The following is a 23,735-nucleotide window of genomic DNA, read 5'->3' on the forward strand; positions in this document are numbered from 1 at the left end:
CGGGGGGAAAAAAGTGGGAAAAAAAAAAAGGGGGGGGGGAAAACAAAGGAACAAAGGGGTAAAAAACGAAGAAAGGGGAAAAACAAAAAGGGGGGGGGAAGGAAAGGGGAAAAAACCAAAAAAAAAAAAAAGGGACATTTGGCAAGGGGGAAATGGAAAACAGAGGAGGGGGGGAAAAATGGGAAGGATAAAAAAAAAAGGGGGGTTTAAAATTTGTTTGTTTTAAAATAACTTCAAACTTTAAACATGTTTAGAAAGTTTTAATAATCATCTTTTTATTTATTGATAAAAATTTTTAATGGAACATAACAAAAAAAAAAAAGAAAACCAAACGCCAAATAAAAAAAACAAAAAGAAAAAAAAAATTTTTTTTTTTTTTTTTAAAAATTTAAAAAAAAGGGTTTTTTAAAATTTAAAAAAGGGGTTTAAAATTTTTAAAAAAAGGGCTTCATAAATATTAATTTAATATTACTTTTTTAACGGGGGTTAACTTTTTCTTAGGAAGAAACCGGGGCCTCGCCCGAGAAAACCGAATGTTGGTCTCCTTCCGAACAGAACTTCGGATTCCTGGGGCTCTTGCACTAAAAATAAATTTGGGAATTTAAAAATTTTTTACCCAAAAAAGAAAACATATTAGTTGTGCTCTGAAAAAAATAAAATGCGTCTGTCACTGGGAGTTTAAAAAAAATGTCAGTATATCGACTATTTCTAAATGTTTTGTTGATAACATTTTCCCTTTTTTGTTACTTTGGTAACTGTATAATGAAAACAGTTTATGAAGTTTGTTTTGTTTAACGACACCACTAGAGCACATTGTTTTATTAATCATCGGCTATTGGATGTTAAACATATGGTCATTTTGACAGTCATATACAGGAAACCCGCTACAATTTTCCATAAGTAGCAAGGGATCTTTTATGTGCACATACCACAGCCTTTGATATACCAGTCATGGTGCACTGGCTGTGACGAGAAATAGCCCAATGGGCCCACTGACGGGGATCGATCCCAAACCGACCATTTGCATAGTAATACCGTTGCATAGACCAAGAAAACGCCCGCCGCGAACGTTTCGTTACGCTCGCATTAAGAAAAGTAAGGCTATTGTTTTGAATGACGTCATTTGATATTTAGCCTATTATGACGTTAGCAATAACCATTGTGACCGACGTCGATGGCCACCGGTGGACGGATTAATTTTGGCCAAATCTACGGCATCGTGCCGAATGATTATATAAAATAATTCCTTGCGTTAAACAGGTAATGTTTTATTAATTACATCTGGTATATAAAGTATGTTTTCATTGTTTTACCAGATATATAGATAATCCATTCATTTTCTGAACGTCGAACGACTTCTTGTTTTTTTATCAGTGTGACACACAGGTGGTATTCATGCACAAACACGCGCGCGCACGCGCACGCACGCACGCACACAAACACGCACACACACACACACACACACACACACACACACACACACACCATCAGGCGTGCATCCAGGATTTTGCAATAGACAGATGGTCGGGATAAGTTTGCATTTTTGGTGTATTCTGTAATATATATTGTTCGACCAAAAATAGGAGGTGGGGGGGGAGGGAGGGGGGAGGCGGACATCATGTGCCCCCGCCTGAATCCGCGCCTAACTATCCCCCACCATCGGCTTCCGTCGCTTTATTTAACGCGTGTAACGTTTGTTCATATATTCGATGCATCCTAATAAAAAATTCTTCTCCCATAGGCTTACGGGCTCCCATTTTTTTAGAGGGGCAATCTGGTTTTCGCCCGAATTAAACGAAAATGCCCGAATCTGAATAACAACGTTTTTTTTCTTTCATATTAGCATTACTGCTAAACGAATATAGGCTATAGGGTTGCAAACGAATCACTACGCATTTTTATATGAATTACGCTTTCCACTTTCTTTAGTTAATACTATGGGACGGATTGTAGTATTACCTGTTATAGGTAATAGTTTAGTTGATATATTACATGTAGTGTTTATAACCACATACATTAACATTGTCGCTAAACTTGCTAAACCCTCTACCAGTATACTTATTTATATACTATCCATCATTGTAATTTGTCCTCGAAATATTAAAACAAACTAATCGTGAATAACTGTTCAGGTATAGTCATTAGCGTACGAGACAGGGGCAATCTAATTAAAATTAGCTCCACTATTACATGTGGATCTAACACCAGCCAGTTGGAGCTCATGTCCACCAATTAAAACCTTACTTGCAGAATCCTGCCAGTGATTTAAAACTAACAACACTGCGTAGTCCCCAATGTCCAGGTAACATTTCGTCTGTAAATAATAATTTAAATATTGACCAATCACACTTCGCCTTTTATAACGTTATTTGGGAGCATACAAATTCTAAAAATATCGGGCGAGTCTATTTTAGTGGCCGCAGTACAGCGAACCATACCAATACGTAGGGGGTGGGTTATCAGTCTTCAATTTTACATTAAACATTATTTATTTATTTATAAAAAAACAACTAAACTAAATCAGTCTTCAGTTTTACATTACAAATTATTTATTTAAAAAAAAAAAAAAATGTTTTAAGGCATTTGTAATTCACACAAAACATGTCGTATACCTTCAGGATAATTCGGAATGTTTTCAAATTATTTTTAAATCACTGGCAGGATTCTGCAAGTAAGGTTTTGATTGGTGGACATGAGCTCCAACTGGCTGGTGTTAGATCCACATGTAATAGTGGAGCTAATTTTAATTAGATTGGAGACAGGGGCAGGAGGGTGGGGTGGGGGGGGGGGGGGGGGGACTAGCCTGAAACCATTTCACTATGTATTTCCATCATTCTACCCACAGTATCGGTTATAATCCAGGTAAAAATGTGTAGTGATTTGTTTATAACCCTATATAGCTGTTTGGCAGTAATGCAAAAATGACTAAATGTTGTTTCGGTCATTTTCGATTAATTCGGACAAAAAAAATGGCTGCCAGCCCCCCCCCCCCCCCCCCCTCCCCCCTACACACACACACCCTCTACATATTTTGGAGCCAGTATGGCTGTGTGTACAGTATATGTAAAACAATTTTCAGAAAACGACCATGGCGAACAAGCAATTCGTCGATGATTTGATGAAGGCACACAACGAGTACCGGGCTATTCACCAGGTGCCGCCACTGGTGGAAAACGACGACTTGAATGAGCTTGCGCAGAAATGGGCGAACCAGCTGGCCAACTCGAACATGTTCGTACACAGCCAGTCGAACTTCAAAGGGTCGAAAGTGGGCGAGAACATCGCCATGAAAATGACGTCATCACAGGAGGAATACTCAGGTAGTTAGGCTAGGCTCAGGCTGTCAACTGGCACGACGAAGTTGGCAAACTCTACGGTTGCGTTGTAATTAACTAACCTAACTGCCAACTTACGATGGGTGCGCTCAGATTAACAACTAATCGGTCGTAGAAGTAAAGACGCATACGACCGGACAGTCGTAGAAGTCGTGAAAGCAGAAACTTTGGACAACGTTGTCGTGTCAGTTGGTAGTCTCAGCGTAGCATCACAGAACAGAGAACAGAGTTCAAGTTCATATCAGAATTTCGCAATATTTACGCACTTTTCAGAGATCAATTTTTTTTTTTTTTTTTTTTTTAACGACACCATTGGAGCACATTGGTTAATTAATCATCGGCTATTGGATGTCAAGCATTTGATAATATTGACTTGTAGTCATCAGAGGAAACCACCTACATTTTTTCCGAATGCAGCAAGGAATCTTTTATATGCACTTTCCCAGAGATAGCAAAGCACATACCATAGCCACTGACTAGTTGCGGTGCACTGGTTGGAACAAGAAAACCCCTAGTCAGTTGAATAGATCCACTAAGGTGGTTCGTTCCTGCGACGCAAGCACCTCAAAGATCACGACACAATGTTTTTGCAACATTAAACAGTAGTTGCTAAACATTTTTCAGTTGACTAGAAAGTTTGCCAATAAATCGAAATTTTGAAAACAAAATATTCCCTGTAATATTCATGTACAGTATAAATAGTTTGTTTTGTTTAACAACACTACTAGAGCAGATTAATTTATTAATCATCGGTTATTTGATGTCAAAAATGACATATAGACTTAGAGGAAACACGCCACATATTTGCCCATTAGTAGCGAGTGATCTTTTATATGCACCATCCCACAGGATAGCACATACCATGGTCTTTGAGAAACGAGACGAGGTTCCCAGGCTGGAACGAGAAATAGTCCAATGAGGCCACGGACGGGGATCGATCCTAGACCGACCGCAAGCGCTTTACCGCTGGGGTGTATCCCGTCACATATCATAAATAATATAAACATACAGGTTAATTCACGCGATAATGGCATATCATAGATAAAATGACAAATATTATAGTAATTCATATCACGGTTCTACTGACATACCCATTGGTGAGAACACCATTCGTTATTTATGATAACCAAAAAAAATCCCACATTATTCGTGTGATAACAATATAAAAAAATACGACTGGCTGCTTCTAGGTGATTACGCGATGGCGACAGCCATGCCATCCAATAAAAAAAAGATGATGGAAAATGATGATCTGTGACGTATAACTTAACCTGGAACTGATTACCGTAGTCTGTGACGCATATGTCTGAACAGCTGTTGTCATGTTACTGTAAATACGCATTGTACAATAATTCCTCATATGCTGTCGACTGACGGCTTCAGTGTACCTATATAAAGTTTAATAAACGTTTTCAATGTAATTAAGATTAGTTGGAAAAAACGTTTAACTTTCCTTACCTGTTTAACTTAATGTTTGACAAGAAATAGTCGTACATGTACTTTACAATGTGCTGAGGTATCTAATCCTTTCCATTCACTGGTATCAATGCGTGCTATTCACTGGTATCACTGCTATATTCACAGGTATCACTGTGCTATATTCACTGGTATCAATGTGTGATATTCACTGGTATCACTGCGCTATATTCACTGGTATCACTGTGCTATATTCACTGGTATCACTGTGCTATATTCACTGGTATCACTGCGCTATATTCACTGGTATCACTGTGCTATATTCACTGGTATCACTGTGCTATATTCACTGTGCTGTATTCACTGGTATCACTGTGCTATATTCACTGGTATCACTGTGCTATATCCACTGGTACCACTGTGCTATATTCAATGGTATTACTGTGCGCTATTCACTGGTATCACTGTGCTATATTCACTGGTATCACTGCTATATTCACTGGTATCACTGTGCTATATTCACTGGTATCAATGTGTGATATTCACTGGTATCACTGTGCTATATTCACTGGTATCACTGTGCGATATTCACTGGTATCACTATGCTATATTCACTGGTATCAATGTGTGATATTCACTGGTATCACTGTGCTATATTCACTGGTATCACTGTGCGATATTCACTGGTATCACTGTGCTATATTCACTGTGCTATATTCACTGGAATCACTGTGCTATATTCACTGTGCTATATGCACTGGTATCACTGTGCTATATTCACTGGTATCACTGTGCTATATTCACTGGTATCAATGTGTGATATTCACTGGTATCACTGTGCTATATTCACTGGTATCACTGTGCTATATTCACTGGTATCACTGTGCGATATTCACTGGTATCATTGTGCTATATTCACTGTGCTATATTCACTGGTATCACTGTGCTATATTCACTGGTATCACTGTGCTATATTCACTGTGCTATATTCACTGTGCTATATTCACTGGTATCACTGTGCTATATTCACTGTGCTATATTCACTGGTATCACTGTGCTATATTCACTGTGTTATATTCACTGTGCTATATTCACTGGTATATTCACTGTGCTATATTCACTGTGCTATATTCACTGTGCTATATTCACTGGTATCACTGTGCTATATTCACTGTGCTATATTCACTGGTATCACTGTGCTATATTCACTGGTATCACTGTGCTATATTCACTGGTATCACTGTGCTATATTCGCTGGTATCACTGTGCCATATCCACTGTGCTATATTCACTGGTATCAGTGTTATATTCACTATGCTATATTCACTGGCATCACTGTGCTATATTCACTGGTATCACTGTGCTATATTCACTGGTATCACTGAGCGATATTCACAGTGCTATATTCACTGGCATCACTGTGCTATATTCACTGGTATCACTGTGCTATATTCACTGGTATCACTGTGCTATATTCACTGGTATCACTTAGCGATATTCACAGTGCTATATTCACTGGTATCACTGTGCTATATTCACTGGTATCACTGCTATATTCACTGGTATCACTGAGCGATATTCACAGTGCTATATTCACTGGTATCACTGGTATCACTGTGCTATATTCACTGTGCTATATTCACTGGTATCACTGTGCTATATTCGCTGGTATCACTGTGCTATATTCACTGGTATCACTGTGCTATATTCACTGGTATCACTGTGCTATATTCGCTGATATCACTGTGCGATATTCACTGTGCTATATTCACTGGTACCACTGTGCTATATTCATTGGTATCACTGTGCGATATCCACTGTGCTATATTCACTGGTATCACTGTGCTATATTCACTATGCTATATTCACTGGTATCACTGTGCTATATTCACTGGTATCACTGTGCTATATTCACTGGTGTCACTGTGCTATATTCACTGGTGTCACTGTGCTATATTCACTGGTATCACTGTGCTATATTCACTGGTATCACTGAGTGATATTCACTGTGCTATATTCACTGGTATCACTGAGCGATATTCACAGTGCTATATTCACTGGTATCACTGTGCTATATTCACTGGTATCACTGTGCTATATTCACTGGTATCACTGAGCGATATTCACTGTGCTATATTCACTGGTAGCACTGTGCTATATTCACTGGTATCACTGAGCGATATTCACTGGTATCACTGAGCGATATTCACAGTGCTATATTCACTGGCATCACTGTGCTATATTCACTGGTATCACTGTGCTATATTCACTGGTATCACTGTGCTATATTCACTGGTATCACTGAGCGATATTCACAGTGCTATATTCACTGGTATCACTGTGCTATATTCACTGGTATCACTGCTATATTCACTGGTATCACTGCTATATTCACTGGTATCACTGAGCGATATTCACAGTGCTATATTCACTGGTATCACTGTCCTATATTCACTGGTATCACTGTGCTATATTCACTGTGCTATATTCACTGGTATCACTGTGCTATATTCGCTGGTATCACTGTGCTATATTCACTGGTATCACTGTGCTATATTCACTGGTATCACTGTGCTATATTCATTGGTATCACTGTGCGATATCCACTGTGCTATATTCACTGGTATCACTGTGCTATATTCACTATGCTATATTCACTGGTATCACTGTGCTATATTCACTGGTATCACTGTGCTATATTCACTGGTATCACTGTGCTATATTCACTGGTGTCACTGTGCTATATTCACTGGTATCACTGTGCTATATTCACTGGTATCACTGAGTGATATTCACTGTGCTATATTCACTGGTATCACTGAGCGATATTCACAGTGCTATATTCACTGGTATCACTGTGCTATATTCACTGGTATCACTGTGCTATATTCACTGGTATCACTGTGCTATATTCACTGGTATCACTGAGCGATATTCACTGTGCTATATTCACTGGTATCACTGTGCTATATTCACTGGTATCACTGAGCGATATTCACTGTGCTATATTCACTGGTATCACTGTGCTATATTCACTGGTATCACTGTGCTATATTCACTGGTATCACTGTGCTATATTCACTGGTATCACTGAGCGATATTCACTGTGCTATATTCACTGGTATCACTGTGCTATATTCACTGGTATCACTGTGCTATATTCACTATGCTATATTCACTGGTATCACTGTGCTATATTCACTAGTATCACTGTGCTATATTCACTGGTATCACTGTGCTATATTCACTGGTATCACTGTGCTATATTCACTGGTATTACTGTGCTATATTCACTGGTATCACTGTGCTATATTCACTGGTATCACTGTCCTATATTCGCTGGTATCACTGTGCTATATTCACTATGCTATATTCACTGGTATCACTGTGCTATATTCACTAGTATCACTGTGCTATATTCACTGGTATCACTGTGCTATATTCACTGGTATTACTGTGCTATATTCACTGGTATCACTTGTGCTATATTCACTGGTATCACTGTCCTATATTCGCTGGTATTACTGTGCTATATTCACTGTGTTATATTCACTGTGCTATATTCAATGGTATCACTGAGCGATATTCACTGGTATCAATGTGTGATATTCACTGGTATCACTGCGCTATATTCACTGGTATCACTGTGCTATATTCACTGGTATCACTGCTATATTCACTGGTATCACTGAGCGATATTCACAGTGCTATATTCACTGGTATCACTGGTATCACTGTGCTATATTCACTGGTATCACTGTATATTCTGTGCTATATTCACTGGTATCACTGTGCTATATTCGCTGGTATCACTGTGCTATATTCACTGGTATCACTGTGCTATATTCACTGGTATCACTGTGCTATATTCGCTGATATCACTGTGCGATATTCACTGTGCTATATTCACTGGTACCACTGTGCTATATTCATTGGTATCACTGTGCTATATTCACTGTGCTATATTCACTGGTATCACTGTGCTATATTCACTGGTATCACTGTGCTATATTCACTGGTATCACTGTGCTATATTCACTGGTATCACTGCTATATTCACTGGTATCACTGTGCTATTCACTGTGCTATATTCACTGGTATCACTGTGCTATATTCACTGGTATCACTGTGCTATATTCACTGGTGCACTGTGCTATATTCACTGGTATCACTCACTGTGCTATATTCACTGGTATCACTGTGCTATATACTGGTATCACTGTGCTATATTCACTGGTATCACTGAGCGATATTCACAGTGCTATATTCACTGGTATCACTGTGCTATATTCACTGGTATCACTGTGCTGTGCTATATTCACTGGTATCACTGGCGATATCACTGTGCTATATTCACTGGTATCACTGTGCTATATTCACTGGTATCACTGTGCTGCTATATATGGTATCACTGGTATCACTGTGCTATATTCACTGGTATCACTGAGCGATATTCACTCACTGTGCTATATTCACTGGTATCACTGTGCTATATTCACTGGTATCACTGTGCTATATTCACTGGTATCACTGTGCTATATTCACTGGTATCACTGAGCGATATTCACTGTGCTATATTCACTGGTATCACTGTGCTATATTCACTGGTATCACTGTGCACTGTGCTATATTCACTGGTATCACTGTGCTATGTTCACTATGCTATATTCACTGGTATCACTGTGCTATATTCACTAGTATCACTGTGCTATATTCACTGGTATCACTGTGCTATATTCACTGGTATCACTGTGCTATATTCACTGGTATTACTGTGCTATATTCACTGGTATCACTGTGCTATATTCACTGGTATCACTGTGCTATATTCACTGGTATTACTGTGCTATATTCACTGGTATCACTGTGCTATATTCACTGGTATCACTGCTATATTCACTGGTATCACTGAGCGATATTCACAGTGCTATATTCACTGGTATCACTGTCCTATATTCACTGGTATCACTGTGCTATATTCACTGTGCTATATTCACTGGTATCACTGTGCTATATTCGCTGGTATCACTGTGCTATATTCACTGGTATCACTGTGCTATATTCACTGGTATCACTGTGCTATATTCGCTGATATCACTATGCGATATTCACTGTGCTATATTCACTGGTACCACTGTGCTATATTCATTGGTATCACTGTGCGATATCCACTGTGCTATATTCACTGGTATCACTGTGCTATATTCACTATGCTATATTCACTGGTATCACTGTGCTATATTCACTGGTATCACTGTGCTATATTCACTGGTATCACTGTGCTATATTCACTGGTATCACTGTGCTATATTCACTGGTGTCACTGTGCTATATTCACTGGTATCACTGTGCTATATTCACTGGTATCACTGAGTGATATTCACTGTGCTATATTCACTGGTATCACTGAGCGATATTCACAGTGCTATATTCACTGGTATCACTGTGCTATATTCACTGGTATCACTGTGCTATATTCACTGGTATCACTGTGCTATATTCACTGGTATCACTGAGCGATATTCACTGTGCTATATTCACTGGTATCACTGTGCTATATTCACTGGTATCACTGAGCGATATTCACTGTGCTATATTCACTGGTATCACTGTGCTATATTCACTGGTATCACTGTGCTATATTCACTGGTATCACTGTGCTATATTCACTGGTATCACTGAGCGATATTCACTGTGCTATATTCACTGGTATCACTGTGCTATATTCACTGGTATCACTGTGCTATATTCACTATGCTATATTCACTGGTATCACTGTGCTATATTCACTAGTATCACTGTGCTATATTCACTGGTATCACTGTGCTATATTCACTGGTATCACTGTGCTATATTCACTGGTATCACTGTGCTATATTCACTGGTATCACTGTGCTATATTCACTGGTATCACTGTCCTATATTCGCTGGTATCACTGTGCTATATTCACTATGCTATATTCACTGGTATCACTGTGCTATATTCACTAGTATCACTGTGCTATATTCACTGGTATCACTGTGCTATATTCACTGGTATCACTGTGCTATATTCACTGGTATTACTGTGCTATATTCACTGGTATCATTTGTGCTATATTCACTGGTATCACTGTCCTATATTCGCTGGTATTACTGTGCTATATTCACTGTGTTATATTCACTGTGCTATATTCAATGGTATCACTGAGCGATATTCACTGGTATCAATGTGTGATATTCACTGGTATCACTGCGCTATATTCACTGGTATCACTGTGCTATATTCACTGGTATCACTGTGCTATATTCACTGGTACCACTGTGCTATTCACTGGTATGACTGTGCTATATTCACTGTGATATGTTCACTGGTATAACTGTGCTATACTCACTGGTATCACTCTGCGATATTAACTGGTATCACTGTGCGATATTCACTGGTATCACTGTGCTATATTCACGGTGCTATATTCACTGGTATCATTGTGCTATATTCAATGTGCTATATTCACTGGTATCACTGTGCGATATTCACTGGTATCACTGTGCTATATTCACTGTGCTATATTTACTGGTATCATTGTGCTATATTCAATGTGCTATATTCACTGGTATCACTGTGCGATATTCACTGGTATCCCTGTGCGATATTCACTGGTATCACTCTGCTGTATTTCCAGGTCAAGAAGTCACTGATCAATGGTATAACGAAGTTCAGATGTATCGTTTCGGAGGTCGACGTTATTCCGGACTTTTTATGTGTAGTGAGTTTAATTTTTTTTCGTGCTTTTTTCGTGCTTATACGATAACAACATCTTTCCTCGTATCAAATCAGTCGACGTCAACAAATCAACTACAACAGCTCTGAGCGTGCCAAGTGGTATTCAAATACACACACACACACACACGCACACGCACACGCGCACACACACACACACACGCACGCACACACATGCGCACACACGCACACACACATACACACACATACACACACACACAGATACACACACACACATACACACAGATACACACACACATACAGATACACACACACATACATAGAGATACACACACACATAGAGATACACACACACAGATACACACACAGACATACACACACACATATACACACACATAGAGACATACACACCACACACAGAGATACACACATACACTGATACACACACAAACATACACAGAGAGACACACACACATACATACACATACACAAACACAAAAATAAACACACACTAATACACACACAGTAAACACACACACATACACACACATACATACACACACATACATATACACACATAGACACACACCACACACACACCACACACTCATAGAGATACACACACACAGATACACACACACACACAGACATACACATACACAGAGAAATATACACTACACACAGAGACACACACACACAGACACAAACACATACACAAACATACACACACACATACATACACACACAGAGATACACAGATATACACACACAGACGTACACACCACACACATACAGAGAGATATACACACACAGACACACATACACTCATACATACACACACACATACACAGAGACACACACACATACACACACAGACACACATACAGAAACACCTACACACACATACATACACATACACAAACACACAAAAGTGCACACACACAAACACTCACAAACACAAACTAATACACACACAGTAAACACATACATATACACATACATACACACACAGATACAAACAGAAACACCACACACACACTCCACACAGACACACATATACACACCTATATAAACACACCACACAGAGACACACACACATACATACGCACACTCATACACACACAGACACACACATACACACAGAGAGATACACACAGAGACACACCCACCACACACACACACACACACACAGAGAGAGAGAGAGAGAGAGAGAGAGAGAGAGAGAGAGAGGGAGAGAGAGAGAGAGAGAGACACACATATACACATACGCACACATATACACACAAACATACACACACGGACACACACACATACACAGAAACACACACACATACACACACAGACACACACAAGAGCACACACAGACACACTCACACATACTCATACACACATGTATACACATACTCTAATACTCACACAGTAAACACACACACACACACACAAACACATGCACACACACATACACAATAATACACACACAGTAAACACACACATATACACACACAACACACACATATACACACACAAACACACACACAGTCACACACATTAATACACACAGTAAACACACAACACACACATACATACACACACAGACACACATATACACACCTATATACACACACCACACAGAGACACACAAATACATACACACACACACTCATACACACACAGACACACACACAGATACACATAGACACACAAACACATGCACACATACACAATGACACACTCACAGAGAGACACACATACACATACACACAAACAAACATACACACACAGACACAGAGACACACATACATACACACACACACAGAGAGGCACACACATACACTAACACAAACACACACACACACAGACACACACAAAAAACACACACAGGCACACTCACACATACACACACACATGTACAAACACACACTAATACTCACACAGTACACACACACACATACAGAAACACATGCACACACACATACATACACACTAATACACACACAGTAAACACACACACACATACACACACAGTAAACACACACACACATACACACACAGTAACCACACACACACACACACACAACACACACACACACACACACACACTAATACACACTCAAACACATACACATACTAATACACATAGTAAACACACACACACACATACACTAATACACACACAGTAAACACACACACTCCCTCACACACACACTTAATCACATACATTAATCACATACACTCACATGCACACACACTCCCTCACACACATACACACACTCATACACACATATTAAGCTCACATACACCCACACACACTCTCTCTCACACACACATATACAGACACCCGCACACATACATGCATATAGACATACAGACAGACAATCATACTGACAAACATACAACCAGAATGATTAACAAAAATACAGACAGAAACACACATCTATACAAACATTCCTTATACAGCCACATTAATACACATGGATACATATACACACAACATTCATTATAGAGCCACATTCATACACATGGATACATATACACACAACACTTACTATACAGCCACATCCATACACATGGATACATATACAACGAACATTCATTATACAGTCACATACATACATATGGATACATATACACACAACATTCATTATACAGCCGCATTCATACATATGGATACATATACACACAACATTTATTATACAGCAGCATTCATACATATGGATACATATACACACAACATTCATTATACAGCCACATTCATACATATGGATATATATATACACACAACATTCATTATACAGCCGCATTCATACATATGGATATATATATATACACACAACATTCATTATACAGCCGCATTCATACATATGGATATATATATATACACACAATATTCATTATACAATCACATACATACATATGGATACATATACACACAAAATTCATTATACAGCCGCATTCATACATATGGATACATATACACACAACATTCATTATATACAGCCGCATTCATACATATGGATACATATACACACAACTTTCATTATATAGCCACATTCATACATATGGATATATATATACACACAACATTCATTATACAGCCGCATTCATACATATGGATATATATATATACACACAACATTCATTATACAGCCGCATTCATACATATGGATACATATACACACAACATTCATTATACAGCCACATACATACACATGGATACATATACACACAGCATTCATTATACAGCTGCATTCATACATATGGATATATATATATACACACAACATTCATTATACAGCCGCATACATACACATGGATACATATACACACAACATTCATTATACAGCCACATTCATACACATGGATACATATACATACAACATGCATTATACAGCCGCATTCATACACATGGATACATATACATACAACATTCATTATACAGCCACATCCATACACATGGATACATATACATACAACATTCATTATACAGCCACATCCATACACATGGATACATATACACACAACATTCATTATACAGCCACATACATACACATGGATACATATACACACAGCTTTCATTATACAGCTGCATTCATACATATCGATATATATATATACACACAACATTCATTATACAGCCGCATACATACACATGGATACATATACACACAACATTCATTATACAGCCACATTCATACACATGGATACATATACATACAACATGCATTATACAGCCGCATTCATACACATGGATACATATACATACAACATTCATTATACAGCCACATCCATACACATGGATACATATACATACAACATTCATTATACAGCCACATCCATACACATGGATACATATACATACAACATTCATTATACAGCCGCATTCATACACATGGATACATATACATACAACATGCATTATATACAGCCACATCCATACACATGGATACATATACATACAACATTCATTATACAGCCACATCCATACACATGGATACATATACATACAACTTTCATTATACAGCCGCATTCTTACACATGGATACATATACACACAACATTCATTATACAGCCGCATTCATACACATGGATACATATACACACAACATTCATTATACAGCCGCATTCTTACACATGGATACATATACATGTACACACAACTTTCCCTTTAATAATGACATCAACCTCAGGACATTATCTTTAATAATGATATCAAACTCGCGACATTATCATTAATAATGGCATCAAATTCAAGGCATTATCTTTAATAATGACGTCACACACAGGACATTATCTTTAATAATGACATCACACAGAGGACATTATGTTTAATGATGACATCAAACACAGGACATTATCTTTAATAATGACATCAAACTCAGGACATTATCTTTAATAATGACATCAACCTCAGGACATTATCTTTAATAATGACATCAACCTCAGGACATTATCTTTAATAATGACATCAACCTCAGGACATTATCTTTAATAATGACATCAAGCTTAGGACATTATTTTTAATAATGACATCAAACTCAGGACATTATCTTTAATAATGACATCAACCTCAGGACATTATCTTTAATAATGACATCAAACACAAGAAATTATCTTTAATAATGACATCAAACTCAGGACATTATCTAATAATGACATCACACACAGGACATTCTCTTTAATAATGACATCAAGCACAGGACATTATCATTAATAATGACATCAAATTCAGGACATTATCTTTAATAATGGCATCAAATTCAGGACATTAATTTTAATAATAGTATCAACCTCAGGACATGAAACACAGGACATTATCTTTAATAATGACATCAACCTCAGGACATTATCTTTAATAATGACATCACACACAGGACATTATCTTTAATAATGACATCAAACACAGGACATTATCTTTAATAATGACATCAAACACAGGATATTATCTTTAATAATGACATCACACACAGGACATTATCTTTAATAATGACATCAACCTCAGGGCATTATCTTTAATAATGACATCAAACTCAGGACATTATCTTTAATAATGACATCAACCTCAGGACATTATCTTTAATAATGACATCACACACAGGACATTATCTTTAATAATGACATCAAACACAGGACATTATCTTTAATAATGACATCAAACACAGGACATTATCTTTAATAATGACATCAAACACAGGATATTATCTTTAATAATGACATCACACACAGGACATTATATTTAATAATGACATCAAACACAGGACATTATCATTAATAATGACATCAAACACAGGACATTATCTTTAATAATGACATCAAACACAGGATATTATCTTTAATAATGGTATCAAACACAGGACATTATCTTTAATAATGACATCAAATACAGGACATTATCTTTAATAATGACATCAAACACAGGACATTATCTTTAATAATGGTATCAAACCTCAGGACATTGTCTTTAATAATGGTATCAAACACAGGACATTATCTTTAATAATGACATCAAACACAGGACATTATCTTTAATAATGACATCACACACAGGACATTATCTTTAATAATGGTATCAAACACAGGACATTATCTTTAATAATGACATCAAACAGAGGACATTATCTTTAATAATGACATCAAACACAGGATATTATCTTTAATAATGACATCACACACAGGACATTATCTTTAATAATGACATCACACACAGGATATTATCTTTAATAATGACATCAAACACAGGACATTATCTTTAATAATGACATCAAACACAGGACATTCTCTTTAATAATGACATCAAACACAGGACATTCTCTTTAATAATGACATCAAACACAGGACATTATCTTTAATAATGACATCAAACACAGGACATTCTCTTTAATAATGACATCAAACACAGGACATTATTTTTAATAATGGTATCAAACACAGGACATTCTCTTTAATAATGACATCAAACACAGGACATTCTCTTTAATAATGACATCAAACACAGGACATTATCTTTAATAATGACATCAAACACAGGACATTATCTTTAATAATGACATCAAACACAGGACATTATCTTTAATAATGGTATCAAACCTCAGGACATTATCTTTAATAATGGTATCAAACACAGGACATTCTCTTTAATAATGACATCAAACACAGGACATTCTCTTTAATAATGACATCAAACACAGGATATTATCTTTAATAATGACATCACACACAGGACATTATCTTTAATAATGACATCAAACACAGGACATTATCATTAATAATGACATCAAACACAGGACATTATCTTTAATAATGACATCAAACACAGGATATTATCTTTAATAATGGTATCAAACACAGGACATTATCTTTAATAATGACATCAAACACAGGACATTATCTTTAATAATGACATCAAACACAGGACATTATCTTTAATAATGGTATCAAACCTCAGGACATTGTCTTTAATAATGGTATCAAACACAGGACATTATCTTTAATAATGACATCAAACACAGGACATTATCTTTAATAATGACATCACACACAGGACATTATCTTTAATAATGGTATCAAACACAGGACATTATCTTTAATAATGACATCAAACACAGGACATTATCTTTAATAATGACATCAAACACAGGACATTCTCTTTAATAATGACATCAAACACAGGACATTCTCTTTAATAATGACATCAAACACAGGACATTATCTTTAATAATGACATCAAACACAGGACATTCTCTTTAATAATGACATCAAACACAGGACATTATCTTTAATAATGGTATCAAACACAGGACATTCTCTTTAATAATGACATCAAACACAGGACATTCTCTTTAATAATGACATCAAACACAGGACATTATCTTTAATAATGACATCAAACACAGGACATTATCTTTAATAATGACATCAAACACAGGACATTATCTTTAATAATGGTATCAAACCTCAGGACATTATCTTTAATAATGGTATCAAACACAGGACATTCTCTTTAATAATGACATCAAACACAGGACATTCTCTTTAATAATGACATCAAACACAGGACATTATCTTTAATAATGGTATCAAACACAGGACATTCTCTTTAATACTGACATCAAACACAGGACATTCTCTTTAATAATGACATCAAACACAGGACATTATCTTTAATAATGACATCAAACACAGGACATTATCTTTAATAATGGTATCAAACACAGGACATTCTCTTTAATACTGACATCAAACACAGGACATTCTCTTTAATAATGACATCAAACACAGGACATTATCTTTAATAATGACATCAAACACAGGACATTATCTTTAATAATGGTATCAAACACAGGACATTCTCTTTAATACTGACATCAAACACAGGACATTCTCTTTAATAATGACATCAAACACAGGACATTATCTTTAATAATGACATCAAACACAGGACATTCTCTTTAATAATGGTATCAAACACAGGACATTCTCTTTAATACTGACATCAAACACAGGACATTCTCTTTAATAATGACATCAAACACAGGACATTATCTTTAATAATGGCATCAAACACAGGACATTCTCTTTAATAATGGTATCAAACACAGGAAATTCTCGTTAATACTGACATCAAACACAGGACATTCTCTTTAATAATGACATCAAACACAGGACATTATCTTTAATACTGACATCAAACACAGGACATTATCTTTAATACTGACATCAAACACAGGACATTCTCTTTAATAATGACATCAAACACAGGACATTATCTTTAATAATGACATCAAACACAGGACATTATCTTTAATAATGGTATCAAACACAGGACATTCTCTTTAATAATGACATCAAACACAGGACATTCTCTTTAATAATGACATCAAACACAGGACATTATCTTTAATAATGACATCAAACACAGGACATTATCTTTAATAATGACATCAAACACAGGACATTATCTTTAATAATGGTATCAAACCTCAGGACATTATCTTTAATAATGACATCAAACACAGGACATTATCTTTAATAATGGTATCAAACACAGGACATTCTCTTTAATACTGACATCAAACACAGGACATTCTCTTTAATAATGACATCAAACACAGGACATTCTCTTTAATAATGACATCAAACACAGGACATTATCTTTAATACTGACATCAAACACAGGACATTCTCTTTAATAATGACATCAAACACAGGACATTATCTTTAATACTGACATCAAACACAGGACATTATCTTTAATACTGACATCAAACACAGGACATTCTCTTTAATAATGACATCAAACACAGGACATTATCTTTAATACTGACATCAAACACAGGACATTATCTTTAATAATGGTATCAAACACAGGACATTCTCTTTAATACTGACATCAAACCTCAGGACATTGTCTTTAATAATGGTATCAAACCTCAGGACATTCTCTTTAATACTGACATCAAACACAGGACATTGTCTTTAATAATGGTATCAAACCTCAGGACATTATCTTTAATAATGACATCAAACACAGGACATTGTCTTTAATAATGGTATCAAACCTCAGGACATTATCTTTAATAATGGTATCAAACCTCAGGACATTGTCTTTAATAATGGTATCAAACCTCAGGACATTATCTTTAATACTGACATCAAACACAGGACATTGTCTTTAATAATGGTATCAAACCTCAGGACATTATCTTTAATAATGACATCAAACACAGGACATTGTCTTTAATAATGGTATCAAACCTCAGGACATTATCTTTAATAATGGTATCAAACCTCAGGACATTGTCTTTAATAATGGTATCAAACCTCAGGACATTATCTTTAATAATGACATCAAACACAGGACATTGTCTTTAATAATGGTATCAAACCTCAGGACATTATCTTTAATAATGACATCAAACACAGGACATTGTCTTTAATAATGGTATCAAACCTCAGGACATTTTCGTGCCCACTGGACAGGGTTTTCCAGCTTTGGCACGTTGCTAGAAAAATCTGTCTGACCCTAGGGCTAGATAAATCTGTCTGACCCGAGGGCTAGATAAATCTGTCTGACCTGAGGGCTAGATAAATCTGTCTGACCTGAGGGCTAGATAAATCTGTCTGACCCGAGGGCTAGATAAATCTGTCTGACCTGAGGGCTAGATAAATCTGTCTGACCCGAGGGCTAGATAAATCTGTCTGACCCGAGGGCTAGATAAATCTGTCTGACCTGAGGGCTAGATAAATCTGTCTGACCCGAGGGCTAGATAAATCTGTCTGACCTGAGGGCTAGACGATTTCTACATACCCGTGACGTCATATCTCATATTTTACGACGATTGAAGTCATAACTGATGGTTTTCAAAATTCTGTTTGCCATTTCACGTTGTATCATTGTTTCAAAAATATTTTAAAAAATTAATATTTTCAACTTTATATTTATTGTTAAGTTGTTGCATTTTTATGTCGCTGCATAAGTTGGACTATATTTTTCAGCGTATGATTAAATGAGTTTCATTGTTTGTAGGTGAAATGTTTACGAATCGTTCAACTATAAACAAACCGTACGTAGCTTAAAAAGTTAATGTTTTGTTACTGTAATTAAATGAGCAAGAAAAAGAATCAATCACCGTTGTGAGGTATAGATAAGGCAATTCCAACCCTCGGAAAAAAAAAAAATTGTCCCTCGGGTTGGAATTGCCTTACCTATACCTCACAACGTTGATAGATTCTATTAATCTTTAATAATGGCATCAAACACAGGACATTATCTTTAATAATGACATCAAACTCAGGACATTATCTTTAATAATGACATCAAACTCAGGACATTATCTTTGACAATGAAATCAAATTCAAGACATTATCTTTAATAATGACATCAAACACAGGACATTATCATTAATAATGACATCAAACTCAGGACATTATCTTTGATAATGACATCAAACTCAGGACATTATCTTTGATAATGGAATCAAATTCAAGACATTATCTTTAATAATGACATCAAACACAGGACATTATCATTAATAATGACATCAAACACAGGACATTATCATTAATAATGACATCAAACTCAGGACATTATCTTTGATAATGACATCAAACTCAGGACATTATCTTTGATAATGGAATCAAATTCAAGACATTGTCTTTAATAATGGTATCAAACTCAGGACATTATCTTGCCCACTGGACAGGGTTTTCCAGCTTTGGCGGGACAGAGCCCAGTGGTAAAGCGTTCACTTGATGCGCGGTCAGTCGGTGGACTCTTTGGGCTATTTCTCGTTCCAGCCAGTGCTCCACAACTGGTGTAAAAAAGGCCGTGGTATATGCTATCCTGCCTGTGGAATGGTGCATATAAAAGGTCCCTTGCTGCTAATCGAACAGAGTAGCTCATGAAGTGGCGACAGCGGATTTCCTCGCCATATTTGTGTGGTCCTTAACCATATGTCCGAGGGCGGGACGTAGCCCAGTGGTAATGCATTCGCTTGATGCGCGGTCGGTCTGGGATCGATCCCCGTCGGTGGGCCCGTTGGGCTATTTCTCTTGCTGCTAATCACAAAGAGTAGCCCATGAAGTGGCGACAGCGGGTTCCCTCTCTCAATATATGTGTGGTCTTTAACCATATGTATGACGCCATATAACCGTAAATAAAATGTGTTGAGTGCGTCGTCCCCCCCCCCCCCCCCCCCTTCACGGAAACACGTGCCTGAATAAACAGAAATACGCCTCTTTTTTTCTACGTCTATCTGCGTCGGTTGTCGGTGTTTTATATATTTTATGAAAACCAGACTGCTTAATTCTATCCTGTTCTTACTGTTTCCAGGTACATCATCTAACTTGAACAAGGAGTCAAGCGCGGAAGTGCTAAAGGTTTCAGGGGCCCGATCAAATAGTACAGATATAAGTATCAAAAGTGGCAGATCGCAGAGTACAGAGTGTGCTAACAATTCCAACGTAAGAGAAAAGCATGTATTTTTATAGTCAAGCAAGGATTTACGAGGTCTCCCCCGTCCGTCTCCATGCGACACTTTTATCCTTTGTTGACCTCACATTGGACTCCCTAGACTATTTTAATTAAAAATTATAGTAAAATTTAGAGGTAGAATAAGGAGAAAAAGAATTATATACAGGAATATTAATTTAAATCAATGTAAATTTTATTAAACAATATATATATATATATATATATATATATATATATATATACACACACATATACACACATATACATATACATATACATATACATATACACACACACACATATATGTGTATATATATATATATATATATATATATATATACACTGTCAAAAAAGAAACGCATAGGTGATAGGGAAAGAAGAAACGTGTTTGATTTTACAAAATATCGGGGTTTTTTGTACAATGTTGCTGAATGACCATGTTTGTTAATGTTCCTGAAATAGGACAGCATGCCCAAATGCACCCTGAAACAAATTTAACGCACGTTGTGGCACGTTGTGCGACAATTGCAGGAAATCGGCGTGAAATGGTCAGATTTTAGCGAATGCACGTGACACTCGGGGAAAACATTGGGGTAGTAATGGATATTTAAATCTGCAATGCTTGCAATGATGCCTCATTTCCATTTCGACGTAGACGAGTTTCAAGATGCCAAGACTAAGCCTGCCGAATCGAAATATTGCAAAAGGCCGCCTCCAGTTAGGTGAATCGCAGTCAGCAGTCACACGCCACATGAACGTTCATCAGAGAATCATTTCACATCTCTGGGACAGGTACCAGCAGTTTCAATCAGCTGAAGACCGGCCCAGAAGTGGAAGACCTCGCATAACAACTGTAGCACAAGATCGCTACATTCGGGTTCTGCACTTGCGTCACCGAACTGCCACAGGACGCATACCTGGTTTGAGAAGGGTGTCTGCACAAACCATTCGGAACCGACTTCGAGAAGCTGGTTTACGGGCTAGAAGACCATATGTTGGCCCCGTCCTGCGACGTCAACATCGACATTTCCGTGTTCGCTGGTGTACGAATGTACAGGGATGAAACTTGGGAAACTGGCGGCGAGTATGGTTCAGCGACGAGTCACGTTTCCTTCTACAACGACATGATGGATGACTACGCGTTTACAGACGCCGCAATGAACGTGTCGCCAGCAACTGCGTCGCCCAAGTTGACAGATTCAGTGGAGGGAGTGTCATGATGTGGGGAGCCATCTCATACACCGGTAGAAGTGAACTTGTGTTCGTACAAGGCAACCTGACAGCTGTACGCTAC

At 37.0% G+C, this 23,735-nt stretch overlaps 1 protein-coding gene across 1 annotated transcript in view; it reads left to right on the top strand.

The window, feature by feature from the left end:
- LOC121383816 overlaps nucleotides 1-23,735 on the top strand; it is an 81,261-nt gene that overhangs the window by 42,526 nt on the left and 15,000 nt on the right. Inside the window, 4 exon segments of the mRNA XM_041513915.1 lie at nucleotides 3,080-3,320; nucleotides 11,414-11,501; nucleotides 11,534-11,613; nucleotides 22,301-22,431. Coding sequence (XP_041369849.1) covers nucleotides 3,080-3,320; nucleotides 11,414-11,501; nucleotides 11,534-11,613; nucleotides 22,301-22,431 — 540 coding nt within the window.

Source organism: Gigantopelta aegis, chromosome 10 (genome assembly GCF_016097555.1).
Source record: "Gigantopelta aegis isolate Gae_Host chromosome 10, Gae_host_genome, whole genome shotgun sequence".
Taxonomy (NCBI): domain Eukaryota; kingdom Metazoa; phylum Mollusca; class Gastropoda; order Neomphalida; family Peltospiridae; genus Gigantopelta; species Gigantopelta aegis.